General features: G+C 41.1%; 1 protein-coding gene across 2 annotated transcripts in view; it reads right to left on the reverse strand.

The window, feature by feature from the left end:
• SLAIN2 (SLAIN motif family member 2) overlaps positions 1–18,995 on the reverse strand; it is a 64,485-nt gene that overhangs the window by 32,767 nt on the left and 12,723 nt on the right. For both annotated transcript variants that reach the window (XM_050947704.1, XM_050947705.1), the window contains exon 2: positions 12,479–12,627. In XM_050947704.1, the coding sequence (XP_050803661.1) occupies positions 12,479–12,627 (149 nt within the window). The remainder of the gene's footprint in view (positions 1–12,478; positions 12,628–18,995) is intronic.

Below are 18,995 nucleotides of genomic sequence, written 5' to 3' on the forward strand. Positions count from 1 at the left end.
CTGCCCTGTCCTCAGGCCCCGCCTCTGCAGCTCCCATTGGCCGCAGTTCCTGGACAATGGGAGCTGCGGGGGGTGAGGAGGGGCGCTTGAGGCAGCCCCTCTGCACAGGAGCCAGAAGGAGGACATGCCGCTGCTTCCAGGAGTGCGCAGAGTGGGGTTGGAGCACCGGAGCAGGGCAAGCCCCAATCCCCATTCCACGACGGGAGCTCGAGGGCCGGATTAAAATGTCTGAATGGCCAGATGCAGCCCCCGGGCCATAGTTTGCCCATCCATGCCTTAGCTAGTCACTCAGATAGTATATTAATGAAACCATCTGGTATGATGAAAGATGTACAGTTGCAAACTGTATGCACATTGAGACACCACAGCTCTTTGTCTCCCCTAGTGGTGTGGGTCATGCATTACTTCTTAAACACAGTATCATCATCTGATCTAAAGGGAAAATTCTTCAATCAAGTCTACCTTTGTCTAGGATTCAAAGTGACTTGACTACAATTCAAAACACTTCAGAAGTGTACACAGAATATTTTAAAAAGTAGTATTTGCATGACCCACACTACAGAACTGCCACTAAATTGTCATCAGGGAACTGAGGGGCTCCATGCCTGAAGACATTCCAGGTAAATAAAACGTCCCGACCCACCAGCGGCTTACCCTGATGGCCGGGAGCCAAAGTTTGCCAACCCCTGAAAAATAGGGTTGGCTTATGAAAGGGTAGTCTATTTGTAGTTGAATACATGCATTACACTTTGATTAGGAAATTAATCTTCTAACCTAACTCATTTTACTACACTACGAATTAAAACTCCAAGGAAAAAAAGCAAATTTGACTTCCCTTATTAAAGCTAGCTCCTTGACTACTGAAGGTATTCTATGTCATAGTACAACTGAATTATCAACTTTCTTAAAGAAAACTGTTCATTTTGCACAGTATAGCAGGTGAAGAGCGTCTCATCATGCATAGTTTTAAATTAAGTTTAACTGCAGTTAAGATGGCTACTAGGAGTTATGCACTCTTGCCAAAGAAAGGTTACAATCAAATTTTAAAAAAAATCTATATATATGCACTGCAAAACATTCAAGGATGGCCCCTGCAAGCAATGTGCTGACTTGTGAGATCCTAGTATAGTTATACAGACATTAAAATCTTGAACAATATGGGATTTTTTAAAAGGCATGGGTAAAAGTCCTCATGTCCCTCAAAGATCTAAATGTAGCATTCTGCTGTTGCTGAAACTGTGAAAGGCAGAAAGAAGGCTGTGATCATTATACTAATATGGCAGTGGTGATGAAGGACCTTGGCAAAGGGTTGACTCTCTGCTCTAATGCACTTAAACTGCTTGACACTGACTTGTTTAATTCCCTTTACTCAATGTCTTTTTTAAGTTAGGAGGTGCTACAGGTGACTCAGTAAGGATTTTCCACATCTTGTGCCACAGGATTAAAATAGCATTCAAGTTTTTAAAATGCATAAACTGTCAGTTATATTAAGAATAGGCGCACAGACAGAAGGTTTGTATTCTTAAAAGTTGACATCACAATAGTGCCAAATATCACTTAGCGATTACAGAAGTATGGTGGCCAATTTAATAGAATATCTTTAGATATTTCCAGTCTATGTATACAAGTTCACAGAATACAGTGTTTAGAACAGAACGAATGCAGTTGTATTACAAAATGCATCTAATTTAGAACAGCATCTGGAATTCTAAACAGATAATCTTCTGATAAGACTGGACCAGAGTTCTCTTGATATTGAATCTCCCCTGGTCAAAGTGTAGAAACTGATCTCCTTTATGTTCCAACTGAACCTTGATCTGCATGCCAAAAGAAACAGTCCCCACCACTTGTGTTTAAAGAAAAAAAAAAAGAGTGAACCCAATCCCACTGTGCATCTGTAAAAGGCCAAAATGGTAACAAACAGGCTGCTCTGTAGTATAACATATATATACACACTGTATACACACAAAGATATATTAAAAGAATGTTAAGACTGCAAAATCAACAGCTCAGAAATTAAGAAATGCCAAAATTAAGAGTGTCTGTGCAATCTTAATTTGGCCTTCTTGCGCATATGGATTATGATACAGTCTTTAATTACATATCACATCCTATTCTTTCCACAGGCTCTCTCATTCTGTATACAGCAGTGGTCACCAAATTTTTCAGAGTTGTGCCCCCTCTTATCTCTGTCTGCACTCCCTCCTACCCCCAAGGCATGGCTGGGAGCGGGGCTGCAGCTTGGGGCTAGGGAAGGGGGAGGGTCATGGACAGGGGTAATGGGACCCTGGGTGCAGGGCTGGCAGCTGGGGCCAGGGCCGGCAGCTGGGGCCAGGGCCAGAAGCAGAGTTGGGTGGTGGTTTCCTACAACCTCTTTGGGGGTTGGGCTAGGCACCAGCCGTGCCTCCCCACCCAAATGGTCCTCCATGCCCTCTAAGGGGTAACACACCCCACGCTCTGAGGAACTCTAGTGTACAAGATGAACCTACTCTGGAGAAGACTCAGGGTTGGATAGTAAATGAAACTGTCTGTAGGGCCCCTGCTTCATTGGCTGTAGAAGTTAGAAGGTACCAGTGAATAAAAGAGGGGGCTGCAGGAAAATAAAGAATGATCCCATGGATCAAGTAGCTGAATGCCACAATGGGAATCTGGATTCTATTGTTACTTCTGCCAGAGTTCCTCGGCAATACTGAGCAAGCCACTTAAAACTTTTCACAGTGTGTTCCTCAATGTTCTGGTGCATGACTTGAGGACCTGAGGTCTCATATGCAGAAGGGCTGAGCACTCAAAAATGCAACTCACATGAAGCCTTGAGAACTGTGGTTTGAACATATAAAGTGCTATATAATGTTAAATATTCTAGTTACAATGAAAACAGTTTTTTATAATGGGAAGTGTCTGGTCACGTTAATAAGCAGTGCTACCAGACCCACCTATAATTCCTTGTTAATACAAGTCACAATTTATCCAGAATGAACGATACTGCTCCACATGAACTTTCAGAATATTCCAGAGAACAATGTATAGTCTTTCCCCATCCCTGTCTCCCCAAGGAGAAGAAAACTCTGCATTTGGGAACATTCATAATCCATGTACAGTAACTACTTTTGATAGATAACATTAACAAATTGATCTATGCCCTTCTGTCAAAAATAATGAGGTTCCCAACAGGATTTTTTCAAGTACGTTAGCACTTCATGCCTAAGCTAATTTTTTTTAACGGCTCAGTTTTCAGAATCATGGCCAACCTTTCTGAAATCCAGAACTTTTTATTTTAATGAAAATCATGTCTGGCAAACTTATTCTGGCAGCCTCAGTAATAATTCAAACTGACCAGAAATAAAATCTGTCATTAAGTGTAAAGCTGGCCACAAACAAGTCCAATGCTTAACTCAAAAATGGATTTTCCATTCCATGAGAGATGTGGTAATAGTTCTTGTTATGCATATATCCAGAGTGATTTGTGCGATATAAGAAACTATATACTAGTCTTGCTTTTTATGCCAAATATTTAAGCATGGACAACATACCCAGCACTGTACAAAACTGACAAACTGCCCCAAAGATTTCACAATGAACGCACAATTTAAGTTGCATTCCTTGTCACCAAACTGCCATACCACCTCTCTTCCCTACGCCTTTTTGTTTTGGGACATTTTTTCAAACAAAAAAGAAGCAAAAGCAACAAGTTTTTTTATAAATGCAAATAGATGCCAGCATTCTGTTATCAGGCACTGATTCAAGTTTTTTAAAATAGAATCAGATTCACTTCCTAGGTTTAGAGGCTCAAGAAATCATTTAGTAGTTTTAAATTAATCCCACCAGGACTGTTTGGGTTTACATGAACATGATGCAAGGACACCTGGATAGCCTTTCCACTCTACTCGCATGACCCATTTTTATGAGCAAAGAAATGACAGGATACTTTAAACAGATCCCTGTTTCAAGAGAGAAGACCAAGCAGGTGACACTCATGCACTGCAGTCATGTAGAAACCCAACAGTGAAACACCCTTGAAATAAATATACACCACTAAAGACTCTCCAGCCATTTTTTAATTTAAAAAAAAAATCACAGTATGTTTAATACACAATGTAGGGATAGATTATTTCACATTATATAGTATAGGTGGGGCTAGGAGCACGGCCTACTGAGGTTGCTTAACACTTTCCATTATAAAACCATTTTCAGTTGCTTATCACTTGATCAAATAAACTGTTTAGGCAGAAGTCCATGCCAGGTACATGTAATTATGTATTATGATAGTCTTTAATTACATGTGCCCAAGGGGGCTTATTTAAAGTTCCACAAGCAACCTTAATTCTAGCATTTCCTAACTTTTGAGTTCTTGATTCTGAAACTTTATAATAATGTTCTTTAAACATACTGTGTGTGCAATATCCTAGGTTTTTTAAAAAGCAAATGGAATTTTTAATAATTCCATCCTGTGGCACCATATTGATCCCTACCTGGATCATCAGCAGAGTTAGAACCCTTAGGTCCACCACACAACATTGCTACTAAACTAAAGGGAGATGAGACCCACTGTACCTGAGAGTTTCACAGGTATCTGCTGACAGCAGAGGCATGGTGAGATTCAGAAACCTTGGGTTCCATTCCAAGGTCTGGAGGGGAGAGTGTGCTGTACTGGACAGACTCTTCTGCCCCATTACCTGCAACCAGTCCCTGACTCTTCCTCACAACTAGCTCTTCGTCACAATCCCCTGCACAGTCACCAACTCCACTCCTCCTGATGTCTCATCCCAGTCTCCCTGCTCAGTCAAGCGAAGTCTCCCCCTCTGGGCTGAGTCCCAAGCTTCCCTTTCTGTCCCAACTCTACGTCCCCAGTCCTTGCTCAGCCAGTCCCAGTTCCCACTCCTGGTTTCTTGTTCAATCTATCTCCCCTCTCCTCTGGTTCTCAGTCCTAGTCTCCTTCCCTAGGCCACTGATCCAACCTCAGACTCTCCAATCCCTAGCTCCTTCTCCTAATCACTTTGCTCAGCCAATCCTAGTTCCCCCACCCTACCTCAGTTCCTTGTCAGATCTGTCTTCCCTCTTCCACAGTGGTTCCTAATCCCAGCTCCTTGTAAAACCTGTCTCTCTTCCCTTCCACTGGTTCCTCAGCCCAGTCCCATCGTCCAGTGAGTCTCAGTCACCATTCCCTCCCACACCACCTCCCAGAGTTCCTCTCCCCAGCCCCACCTCCTCTCCCAGTCTTTTTGTCCAGTCAGTCCCAGCGTCTCTCCCTCCAATTCCCTATCAAGTCCCAGTCTTAGATTCCTTGTCCCCATCTAATCCTTTCTGTCTCCCTAGTTCATCTTTTGTCTCCCTCTGCATTCAGTCCAACTTCCTCCGTCATGCTGCCAAGGTGCCAGCAGGGGGGAGAAGAGAAGGGGTCACTGAGGACACAGGAGATACAGGCTTCCTGCTCTCAGTACTTGTGACAGGCCCTACCCCAGCCCAGAATTGCTGTGAACCGGCACCACAGGAAGAGTCCATCTGTGCCCCCATAGCCCTGCGCCAGAGGAAGCAGCTCAATTACTCTGTGGGGATGGAACATGCACAATCCAGTAAGCACTAGGAGCTGTGAGGGGCTCAAGTATGCTCAGTGAGGATAGAATCTGTAGTTGCTAAAAATCAGACAAGTCTCTATTTAGCAAATGTGAACTGACATTTGTCAAAGGTATGTAACTTGAACAAATATACTTCGATTTTCATGGGGATGACAAAAAGCACATCCCTGGTACAAAGGCTACCACCACGCCTAATATCAAGAATTTAGCTAGAGGCAGACACCCCGAATGGAAAATTTAAGATCAAAGTGTGGCAAAGTTAAGGTTTTGGGAAGTGTTGGGCAATATTAGTAATAGGTGGTACTAACAGCCCTGCCTATAATTTCATAATCAGGAAGATAAATATTACTATTACATTCATCTTTTGGGGAGGTTTACATTTTTTTTTCCTTCCTGATTTAAATTCACTTTTCTTATAGGTATCGCCTATAGTCTTCAGCGTCTCTCCCTTCTCTCCCTCCATCTCTCCTTCTCTTCTTTTAAGATACATATACAAAAATATTCTTCCCCACATATTTCCCTACATTTCCTGTTTTTCCTTTCCTCTGCCCTCAAATTTACCACACTTTTCTAAATTATATTAATCTTTCTTCTGCCTATCCCAACAACAGTTGACATCTATACATAGGACCTGAACATACCAGTAGCTACAGACGTAAGAGGAGAACACTCCAATGTCTAGGACAACACCAACAATGATCCAGTCGTTAAGATGCTAACCTGGGACTTGGGAGATCCAGGATCAAATCTCACTTAGTCCGTGCCTCAGTTCCCTTTGTAGAATTAGAATAATAGTAATTACCTACCTCACAGGGATGTTTGAGGATAAATACATTCAAGATTGTAAAGCATTCAGATGCTATGTAATTAGTCATACAGAGGCCTAAAATAGGGAAGCCCACTCTAGCTATCAAGAAAAGAGCAGGTACTGGGACTCCCTGAATCTTACTTTGGGGGTTCTCCATCTTTTATAGCCTCTAGAACTAGGACTTGCCTGAAATTTGATGACCCCATTTTCCCCAAAACACCTTTGACTGCCGGAGGGAAGAACATATTATGTTTTCCCCATCCACTCAAGAACCTCCAGGTGGGTTGGGAGGAGAGGCCATACTATTCTTCTCCCAGATTCCTGCACACTGTGATGGAGTTTTTTGCTAGCTTACTGTTCAGTCGCTTTCAGGCTTAGCTGAAGGGTAAGTGTCTTCATTACTGTAACTCGTCCAGTTTCTATTTTTAAGTAATGCTCTTCAGTGAATAGCTCTAGTGCAGTGGTTTTCAACCCAGGGTCCATGGACTATGTCTAAAATTTCCAAAAGGGCCCTCAAAGGGAAATTTCTTAGGGATCCACAAATAAAAAAAGGTTGAAAACGACTGTTCTACTGCAAGTCCCTACTGCTGCTCATTGTTCCCCCGATCAGCAAAGTGAAACTGACGAGATTCTTTTGAATTTCACTGCTACTTGCAGAGTTCTGATTAGTTTTCGCTCTCCTAAACTTAACAAGACTTGAACAGCAGAACTGCCTGGCTGTGTACTTAGCAAGACAATGCTTCTAGGTTTAATGCTTGTTTCATATTTGGATGGTTCATGCACACAAGCAGGGCTAGCTTTTTAAATGAAAGCTTAAATTCTGTAGTAGCTGATGGTACCTTCACAGGAAAACTGCTTAGCACTGGCAAGGGGGATTTTCAAGGCCTGGACAATGGAATTGGGGTTGCTTATTCCAGGGCTGAATTTAGCCCTCTACATATGTAGTTTTCTGCAAACTTCTTGACTTTGGATCCATGATATGCAATACCACAAATTCAGAGATCCCAGTGATATCTGGGCACAATTCAGTGTTCAGAATTTCAGTCTAATCTTTGTATTTCAATCTAGGAGACCTTCCACAAGATATTCACTAAATTAAGAAATAGTTTTCCTAAATTGTTAAGATGAATATTTGAGCTAAAAAGCAAGATAGTATATGTGAAGGGCAGAAAAGCAGGAGGGGTGAAACAAGACTTCCATATTAAAGCTCAGTGGTTTGAACACTGGCCTGCTAAACCCAGGGTTGTGAGTTCAATCCTTGAGGGGGCAATTTAGGTATCTGGGGCAAAAATTTATCTGGGGATTGGTCCTGCTTTGAGCAGGGGGTTGGACTAGATGATCTCCTGAGGTCCCTTCTAACCCTGATATTCTAAAGAGAGTAATGGGGATAATCGTAGTATAGTCCAAAGTGACAGAATGCGGAGAACTGACGAAAGTTATTTTTTGTCACAAAGTTTAAGTTAACAGCAACACATTCAGAAGGAGGAGATGTCAGACAGAGAGAGAGAGAGAGAGAGAGATAGAGAGAGAGAGAGACACGCTGAAATGTGGGATGTGGAAGAAGACTGTCCAGAATGGAAAGGTAGATTTGTGAGTTAGTGTTAAGACAGTAGCTGAAAAACAGACAGATCAAACTGCCCTAGATAAAGGGCATAAAAGGGTAACAGCCAGTAGCTGAGGAAAAAGCTCTGTAGGTCTCAGACCGGGAGAAAAGGGCAATGGCCCACCAAGAGACATCAGAACTTCAAAGGTAGGAAGTAAACAAGGAGTCATAAAAGCCTAGAGAGGACTTGATATCAGAAAGGAGGGTGTGCCTGATTGTAAAATGCAGCAGAGAGGCCAAAATGAAAATCAGGCCCCTGAGATTTTAGCCAGAAAGAAGTCAAAATGAAATCAAGAGAGCAGAAGTCAGGCTAGAGGGGCTCCAGGGTAGAGTTCAAGAGGAGGAACATGGCAACTCTAGGAAATGGCACATTCAGTCTGCTTAGAGATGTAGAGTCAAAAGGAGACGAGCTGCTAATTGGAGCGGCAGGTGCAATAAAGGATGAGAATTTTTTGAGGTTGGTAGAGACATGAACTTTAATTTGAAGAAGCCAGTGGAAAGAAAGGTTGGGGAGGGGGAGGAGGGGAGAGTTTAAACTTCATAAGTGGGAGGCCATGAAGTTGAGGGGGCAGAAGGAAATGTTGTGATCTACCTTTCTTTCTAACAGTAGATCTTGTTGATACTTCATTTAAAAGTCTGCAAAATCCCACATGGAGATAGAAGAGGAGGAGTTTAGGAGAGAGTTAAAGGCTGCAAATCAGTTTCAAGGATTATGGGATTCTAATGGAAAGGTAGTGCTATTTGGCAAAGAAGAGAGACCTAAAGACAGAATCAGGCAGCTGAGTACCTCCAGCTAGGTATTAAGTACCTAACTCCCACTAGGACATCGACAGGAGTTGTAAGGGGGGACCCCATCAGCATTTCACAGAACCAGGCATTCAGTCATTAGCCGCAGTTTTGAGTGTTAAGTGGCTCCTTTATCTCAGGGCCAATCATATCATTTAAGACATTAGTCTCTATCATCTTGGAAAGGAACCACCAAGATCCCAAATCCAGTGAAAAATCCATTAGTGTCCCAAAACTATTAACTAACTTCAGTCTCCATCTCCTTAGCCAAGAACAAAAAACAAAACAAAAAATCCCCAGCTGATTTAGCACAGAGTTTAACTACATATCTAAATGCACACAGTCTATCAGCCTAATAGTTTTGTTCTCCCCTCAAGAGTTTAGACTTACACAGACTCGTAGACTTTAGGATCAGAAAGGACCAATATGATCATCTAGTCTGACCTCCTGCACAAAGCAGGCCACAGAACCCTACCCATCCACTTCTATAACAAACCCCTAACCTATGTCCGAGTTATTGAAGTCTTCAAATTGTGGTTTGAAGACCTCAAGCTGCAGAGAATCCACCAGCAAATAACCCATGCCCCACGCTGCAGAGGAAGACGAAAAACCTTCAGGGCCTCTGCCAATCTGCCCCGGAGGACAATTCCTTCCCGACCCCAAATATGGCGATCAGCTAAACCCTGAGCATGTGGGCAAGACTCACCAGCCAGCACTCAGGAAAGAATTCTCTGCAGTAACTCAGATCCCATCCCATCCAACATCCCATCACAGACCACTGGGCATACTTAACTTGCTGATAATCAAAGATGAATTGCCAAAATTAAGCTATCCCATCACACCATCCCTTCCATAAACTTATCAAGCTTAGTCTTAAAGCCAGATATGTCTTTTGCCCCCACTACTCCCCTTGGAAGGCTGTTCCAGAACTTCACTCCTCTAATGGTTAGAAACCTTCGTCTAATTTCAAGTCTAAACTTCCTAGTGTCCAGTTTATACCCATTTGTTCTTGCGTCCACATTGGTACTAAGCTTAAATAATTCCTCTTCCTCCCTAATATTAATCCCTCTGATATATTTATAAAGAGCAAGCATATCCCCCCTCAACATTCTTTTGGCCAGGCTAAACAAGCCAAGCTCTTTGAGTCTCCTTTCATAAGGCAGGTTTTCCATTCCTCGGATCATCTTAGTAGCCCATCTCTGAACCTGTTCCAGTTTGAATTCAGCCTTCTTAAACATGGGAGACCTGAACTGCACACAGTATTCCAGATGAGGTCTCACCAGTGCCTTATATAACGGTACTAACACCTCCTTATCTCCGCTGGAAATACCTTGCCTGACGCATCCTAAAACTGCATTAGCTTTTTTAACGGCTATATCACATTGGTGGCTCATAGTCATCCTATGATCAACCAATACTCCAAGGTCCTCCTCCTCCTCTGTTGCTTCCAACTGATGTGTCCCCAATGTATATCTAAAATTCTTATTATTAATCCCTAAGTGCGTGACCTTGCACTTTTCACTATTAAATTTCATCCTATTACTATTACTCCAGTTTACAAGGTCATCCAGATCTTCCTGTATGATATCCTAGTCCTTCTCTGTGTTAGCAATACCTCCCAAGTGTGTGTCATCCACAAACTTTATTAGCACAGTCCCGCTTTTTGTGCCAAGGTCAGTAATAATAAGATTGGTCCCAAAACTGATCCTTGAGGAATTCCACTAGTAACCTCCTTCCAGCCTGACAGTTCACCCTTCAGTATGACCCGTTGGAGTCTCCCCTTTAACCAGTTCCTTATCCACCTTTCAATTTTCATATTGATCCTCATCTTTTCCAATTTAACTAATAATTCCCCATGTGGAACCGTGTCAAATGCCTTACTGAAATTGAGGTAAATTAGATCTACTGCATTTCCTTTGTCTAAATAATCTGTCACCTTCTCAAAGAAGGAGATCAGGTTGGTTTGGCACAATCTACCTTTAGTAAAACCATGTTGTAATTTGTCCCAATTACCATTGACCTCAATGTCCTTAACTACGTTCTCCATCAAAATTTTTTCCAAGACCTTACATATTACAGATGTCAAACTAACAGGCCTATAGTTACTCGGATCACTTTTTTTCCCTTTCTTAAAGATAGGAACTATGTTACCAATTCTCCAGTCGTACGGTACAACCCCTGAGTTTACTGATTCATTAAAAATTCTTGCTAATGGGCTTGCAATTTCATGCGCCAGTTCCTTTAATATTCTTGGATGAAGATTATCTGGGCCCTCCGATTTTGTCCCATTAAGCTGTTCAAGTTTGGCTTCTACCTCAGATGTGGTAATATCTACCTCCAAATCCTCATTCCCGTTTGCCATCCTTCCATTACCCCTAAGCTCCTAATTAAAGACTGAGGCAAAGTACTTATTTAGATATTGGGCCATGCCTAGGTTATCCTTAACCTCCATTCCATCCTCAGTGTTTAGTGGTCCCACTTCTTCTCTCTCTATTTTCTTCTTATTTATATGGCTATAAAACCTTTTACTATTGGTTTTAATTCCCTCTGCAAGGTCCAACTCTAAATGGCTTTTAGCCTTTCTCACTTTATCCCTACATGTTCTGACCTCAGTAAGGTAGCTTTCCTTGCTAATCCCGCCCATCTTCCACTCCTTGTAGGCTTTCTGCTTTTTCTTAATCACCTCTCTGAGATGCTTGCTCATCCAGCTTGGTCTACAACTCCTGCCTATGATTTTTTTTCCCTTTCTTGAGATGCAGGCTTCTGATAGTTTCTGCAGCTGCGACTTAAAGTAATTCCAGGCCTCCTCTGCATTTAGATCCACAAGTTCTTCAGTCCAATCCACTTCCCTAACTAAATTTCCTTAATTCTTTAAAGTTAGCCCTTGAGAAGTCAAAAACCCTAGTCCCAGATCTATTTTTGTTTATCCTTCCATCTAGTTTGAACTGAATTAGCTCATGATCACTCGAACCTAGGTTGTCCCCTACAACCATTTCTTCTATGAGGTCCTCACTACTCACCAAAACCAAATCTAAAATGGCATCCCCTCTTGTTGGTTCTTCAACTACCTGGTGAAGAAATCCATCTGCTATCACATCCAGAAAAATCTGAGCCCTATTATTCTTGCTAGCACTTGTCCTCCAGTCTATATCTGGGAAGTTAAAGTCTCCCATGATCACACAATTCCCATTCGTGTTTACTTCATTAAAAACATTGAAGAGGTCTCTATCCATATCCAAATCAGATCCCAGCACCCTGTAGCACACCCCAAGTACTATCTCAGGGGAGGCTCTAGTAGCTTTCTTTCCCAGTGTGATTTTTGCCCAGACTCTGTCTTGTCCATTCCATCACTAACTAAGGCAGCAGACAAATTCCAGATTAAGCAGTTGGACTTTTTTAAAAAGAAGTTTTATGGCTTGAGAAGAAGCAGAAACTGGCCAAAATATCACTACTCAGGAGGCATAAACTACTGGAATCATGATTCACATGGTCTATTGCGTCTTCCTTTCTTCTATTTATCTGGCCCAAAACATAAGTAGAGAGTGAACTGCCATCTGAGAAACGTTAACAAAATCTTAAAATTGAAGAAACTCCTCCAACCCTCAAATCACTGGCAGAATACAGATAATGTATATTTATTCTAAAACAAGGTTTGATGTTAAAATGTAAAAACACAATGTCAACACACGTACTGATGCATGAACTCACCTGACATCATCTGTTCAAGCCTGTGGATCAGTGATTTTTTAGCACATTCAATATCAGGACTTGGATAATCGAGTACCTGCCTGCACCAAACTAATGGACTAACAGATTTCTGCACTGGAGTCAATTTCTTCTTTGGTGATGTATATAGCCTAAGAGAGGAAAAATTACATGATGTTAGGTAAGTGGGCATTTTAAGGAAATACTAGAGACTATGCAATTTTTGTTCTCAGCTACCAAAAGGGGAGCACAAGTCAGCATTGGTAGACAAACTGCACATTTACTTTGTTCATTCGTAAAGTCAATGTGGTGTTATCATCCTTCTTCCAAATACTCTAAAGAAAGAGAATCATCCAATACCCAAGAGCACAGCCACTACAATCACAACATAAAAATAAAGCTGAGGAAAGTTATCTAGTTTCCAAAAAATAAGCAGGAAGAATTTTTAAAAATTGTGGTAAGTACTTACGATGCCCTTAAAGTGGTGTAAAAGAGGTATCTGACAAACCTAGGTCAGGTCTACGCTAGGAGTGCTTTGCTAACTACCACTGTCAAAGTGCCCCTAGTGCAGGCGTGGCTTATACCAGCAAAACTGTTCTTCTGTTGCTTTTTTCCAACCCCAACCCCATTCCCACCCTCCAAGCAAGATGAGCTATACTGGCAAAAGTGCAGTTTTCCCACTATAACTGTGTCTACTCTAGGGACATTTGCCAGCACAGCTGTGTTAGTCCAAGATCACACCTCTTCACACCCATGACCAACATAGCAATGCCAGAAAAGATCTGTAGTATAGAAAGTGAAATTCATATTACATAGTAGAAGCTCAGTAGATAACATACAGATATACTGGATTTGATTTTCAGATATGCTAAGCACCTATATCTCCCACCAATTTCTACTGTTATCTGAAAATCAGAGGCATTGTTACTTTTTATACCAACTTAGTGTACAAAGAATTGCATACAAACTATGCCATTTTATAACCAGGTCAAATGTTCAAGTCTTTTAAAAACTGATAACACATTTGCCAGTTACTTTAAAGAAAAAAAAATCTATCTTCAGATCAGGTTTAGTAATGTGGGCATATTAGTTGTGATATGGAAATCCTGATTTATGCATTTATGGGTTTGGCCTTAAAGTGGCATTAACTTTAAGAAAAAGGAAAGAAAGCATCAAAGAGTTGTGGAGCTGCTGTTATATATCTGCATACATTAAGCTGCAGCAACTGGTAACCACAGAATAACCAAGTAGTGAGGCAATAAAGTTGGGCATCATGGTACCAAAGGTAAATAGCTAAAGTATAAAATATTGTAGTGCCCTTGCACATAAAACAATGTTCAGTTATGCTTTTATATAAACAAACCTCAACATTATCTTTTTGAACCGAAGACGAAACTATTCTTCACTGAGGATTAACCCACAAGTTTGAATTTAAGTTCAGCCATCCGAGTATTTTTCACCCCAAAAAAATTCCTAAGGGAAAATGTTATTTCCCAGACATATACCCCGCATAGTGAAGATTTAAATCAGACATCATCACCTCATTTTTAGGTTAAAACCAAACTTTGAAAGTTTTAGCCCTAAAGAAAAAAGAAAGTTATGAATTACAGGATATCGATAGAAGTCAACTTGCAACCTTAACTCTAGCTTTTGCTGCTGCAAGAGCTCTAAATACATGCACACAGAAATAAATAATGGAATAAGGACTTGCATTACCATCAACTATTTATCTAATGATAGCCTTTAAATTCCAACTAAACAGGATTCCAACTTAAGTATTATAGTTTAGGAACATATGACAGCTAACTTAGCCACTCTTCTATACAAAACAGATGGTCAAAAATTCCCATTTCCTTTGGGCCAATTACATCATCGACACAGTAATTACTTTTCATAGCTCTAGCAGAAGAGAAAAATTAACTGACTTTTCCTCAGCCAAGGTTTCAAAACTTGGGGTACGGCTACATTTGCTCTTCAAAGCGCTGCCGAGCTCTCCCAGCACTGCACGTACTCCACATCCTCTACGGGTGTAGCTTGCAGCGCTGGGAGCCACGCTCCCAGCGCTGCGGCACTGTTTACACTGAGGCTTTACAGCGCTGTATCTTGCAGCACTCAGAGGGGTGTTTTTTTCACATCCCTGAGCGCGAAAGTTGCAGCGCTGTAAAGCGTCAGTGTAGTCATGGCCTTGGTTGAATAGAGCTGATGAACTTTACAAAGGTTTACTATACTGAAATTGACATTCCCTATGTGGACCTTCTGAAGGGATGGGTACAAAAGACCCTCACTAATGAATGCGCAGACCAATTTTTTTTAAAAGCATGCTTTAAGCCACTTCTCCCTAAGAGATGTTTTAATTGTTTTTCCATATACAATAGGGTAAGCATCATAGTGTTATCTACCAGTTTTTCATAAATCAGAGGGGAAAGGAGTACTAGGTCCCTTTCCTATGAAGTGATGTTATTTACCATATTTACATAAAACAGGCATACTGCAAAATAGAGACAGAATACAAAAATAGATTTGACTGTTCTGCTACTTTCTGAGATTCTAAATGCTCAGTTGGCAATACCAAAAGAGGGTTCTTTTTGCAGCTAAGTACTACTTGGGACATTGTATATTCTATTTTAGGAGCTCTTTTGGTCTCCTGAATTATTTTGTTCATGATTCTAGTCAGTGTTTCATTTTAATTAATACCTGAATACTGGAAGTCAAAATTTACATTCATTTACTAAAAGTTCAGCATCCTGGTAGACTGGTTTAAACTTACAGATGAAGGAACTAAGAGACACTGTATTTCTCCACCAGATGAAAGATCATAAAGGAATGTCTCTCATATCGCCATGAACTGTGTAACACCACCATTTAGTTTAATATCTGATACATGCCTTCTCTGGGCATAAACAGTGTCAGTAGGTTAATCCTACAATTACAGAAGGGAAAGACATATGAGATCAAAGTTGCTCTCCATTTAATATCAATCTTGCGACATCACAACTTGATGCTGTGGAGACTGTGACAATTCAGGTGACAGTGACAAACTATTACATAAACATTAATGTAAGTCTAAATAAGTTAATTCCTAAGCAAAGATTCTATATTTAGAGACAAGATTTGAGGCTTGCAAGCCCTGCAAATACAGGTTGAGAAAATAAGGGCTTTAGGGAGAAAAAAAAAAGACAAAACCCTTTTCCTTGTGGAAGAAATAAATGTGAGTTAAAATGCGCATTTCTAAACACTTATTGGGGTTAAGAGTTTATCCCTGATTCTTCCTAAAGGTGACGGTGATTAAGGTTAAGATTTTGTCACGATTATTTTTAGAAAAAGTCATGAACAGGTCTCAGGCAATAAACAAAACTTCACGGAAGCCTGCAACCCATCTGCAACTTTTATTAAAAATAACAGGAGGTGGGGAACCTGAAGGGGCTGACCACCGCAAGGGCTGACAGTCCCAGCTGTGGGAGCTGAAGCCAAAGAAGTCACAGACATTTGTTAAAGTCACAGAATCCACCACCTCCGTGACTATATGGTATCCTTACAGATGATTCATACTACCCACTAGAATGGTCTTCTAGTTCTGTAAACGTAAAGGCATTGGCAAAAAAATTGGAGCTGAGGGCCTCAGATCAGTGGTCATTAGGGGTGGAGGAAGCACTGGCAGCACTACAGCTGCTATAATTCTCTTCTAGACAGCTGAGCAGCTTGCACACACTCTGCCCATAAGAAAGGGCAGCTCAACATAATCTGAAGCAGCACAGCATAGGACAGAGAACAAAGGACTCTTGTGCTCTAATCACAGCTCTGATTGCCATGAACTGTGTTCTACCACCATTCAGTTTAATATCTGATACATCCCTTCCCTGGGCATAATCACTGTAAATGTAAAGACATTGTGGCCTTAATAAATATTACAAGCTCTTTGCCAATTTGTCAACATGCTTCAGCCAAATTCCATAGATTCCAAGGCCAGAAGGGACCACCGAGATCATCTAGTCTGACCTTCCGTATAACACAGGCCATAGAACTTGCCCAAAATAATTCCTAGAGCATAGCTTTTAGAAACACATCCAATCCTGATTTAAAAATGGTCAGTGATGGAAAATCCACCATGACCCTTAGTAAATTATTCCAATGGTTAATTACTCTCACTGTTAAACATTTATGCTTGACTTCTGATCTGAATTTGTCTAGCTACAATTTCTAGCCATCGGATTGTATTATACTTTTTTCTGCTAGACTGAAAAGCCCATTATTAAATACATGTTCCCCTTGCAGGTACTTATAGACTATAATCAAGACACCTCTTAACCATCTCTTTGTTAAGCTACATAGATTGAGCTCCTTAAGTCTGTCACTATAAGGCATGTTTTCTAATGATTTAATCCACGGGTCGGCAACCTTTCAGAAGTGGTGTGCTGAGTCTTCATTTATTCACTCTAATTTAAGGTTTTCTGTGCCAGTAATACATTTTAACGTTTTTAGAAGGTCTCTTTCTATAAGTCTATAATATATAACTAAACTATTGTTGTATGTAAAGTAAATAAGGTTTTTAAAATGTTTAAGAAGCTTCATTTAAAATTAAAATGCAGAGCTCCCCGGACCAATGGCCAGGACCTCTGCTGTGTGAGTGCCACTGAAAATCAACTCGCGTGCTGCCTTTGATGCAAGTGCCATAGGAGGCCTACCCCTGATTTAATCATTCTCATGGCTCTTCTCTGAACCCTTTCCAAATTATCAACATCCTCCTTGAACTGTAGACACCAAACTGGACATAATATTCCAGCAGCAGTCACACCAGTCTCAAATACTCCTATCCAAGAGTCCCCTGCTTATATATCCATACACCCAAGGACTGCATTAGCCCTTTTGGACACAGTGTCACACTGGGAGCACATATTCAGCTGTTAGCTACCATGATCCCCAAATCTTTTTCAGTGTCACTGTCATAAACAGACAGTCAAGGGTTAATAGAACAGGAGTACTTCATGTCTCTTTTACCTATAAAGGGTTAAGTTCAGTGAGCCTGGCTGTCACCTGACCAGAGGACCAATCAGGGGACAGGATACTTTCAAATCTTGAGGGAGGGAAGTTTGTGTGTGTGCTGTTAGTTTTTGGTTGTTGTTCACTCTGGGGGCTCAGAGGGACCAGATGTGCAACCAGGTTTCTCTCCAATCTCTCCGATAGAGGCTCTTTTAAGTTCAGAACAGCGAGTACTAGGTAGATAAAGCGAGTTAGGCTTATGTTTGTTTTCTTTATTTGCAAATGTGTATTTGGTGGAAAGGAGTTCAAATTTATATTTTGCTGAAAGGATTTTAATTTGTACTTGAATACTTAGGCTGGGAGGGTATTCCCAGTGTCTATAGCTGAAAAACCCTGTAACATATTCCATCTTAAATTTACAAAGATAATTTTTACTGTTTTTTCTTTCTTTAATTAAAAGCTTTTCTTGTTTAAGAACCTGATTGTTTTTTTATTCTGGTGAGAACCCTAGGGGACTGGGTCTGGATCCACCAGGGAATTGGTGGGGAGAAAGGAGGGAAGGGGGAGAGAGAGGCTAATTTCTCTCTGTGTTAGGATTACTGTCTCTCTCAGGGAGAATCTGGGAGGGGAAGAGAGAAGGAGGGGAGAAGGTGCATTTTCCTGTCTGTTTTAACATTCAAGAAGTTTGAATCACAGGAATCTTCCAGGGTAACCCAGGGAAGGGAAGCCTGGGAGAGGCAACAGTGAGGGAAAGGATTTACTTTCCTTGTGTTAAGATCCAGAGGGTCTGGGTCTTGGGGGTCCCCGGGCAAGGTTTTGGGGGGACCAGAGTGTACCAGGCACTGGAATTCCTGGTTGGTGGCAGCGCTACAGGTTCTAAGCTGGTAACTGAGCTTAGAGGAATTCATGCTGGTACCCCATCTTTTGGACGCTAAGGTTCAGAGTGGGGAATTATACCATGACAGTCACTGATTCCCAGGATAGAATCCCCCACATCCTGCAAGTCTGACGTACATTCATTGTTTCTAGATGTATATATTTAATCATATTGAAGTGTATGGTTTGCATGCGCCCAGCTTACCAAGTAATTCCGATCCCTCTCTATCAGTGACCTTCTTCATTATTTACCACTTCTCCAATTTGTGTCATCTGCAAACTATCACTGATGATTCGGTGTTTTTTTCCAGGTCATTAACAAAAATGTTAAACAGCATAAGGCCAAGAACTGATTCCTGTGGGGCCCCTCTAGAAACACACCCATTCGATGATGATTCTCCATTTACAATTATATTTTGAGACCTTTCAGTTTGCTAGCTTTTAATCCATTTAATATCTTTCAGACTTTTTATTCAAAATGTCATGCAACGCCAAGTTAAACACCTGACAGAAGTCTATTACCTTTATCAACCAAATTTGTCAACTCATCAAAACAGATATCAAGTTAGTTTGTCAAAATCTATTTTCCAGAAACCCACGTTGATTGGCATTAATTATATTATCTTCTTTTCATACTTCATTAATCAAGTCCTGTATCAGTTGCTCC

The sequence above is a fragment of the Gopherus flavomarginatus genome, chromosome 3 (assembly GCF_025201925.1).
Source record: "Gopherus flavomarginatus isolate rGopFla2 chromosome 3, rGopFla2.mat.asm, whole genome shotgun sequence".
Classification (NCBI taxonomy): Eukaryota; Metazoa; Chordata; order Testudines; family Testudinidae; genus Gopherus; species Gopherus flavomarginatus.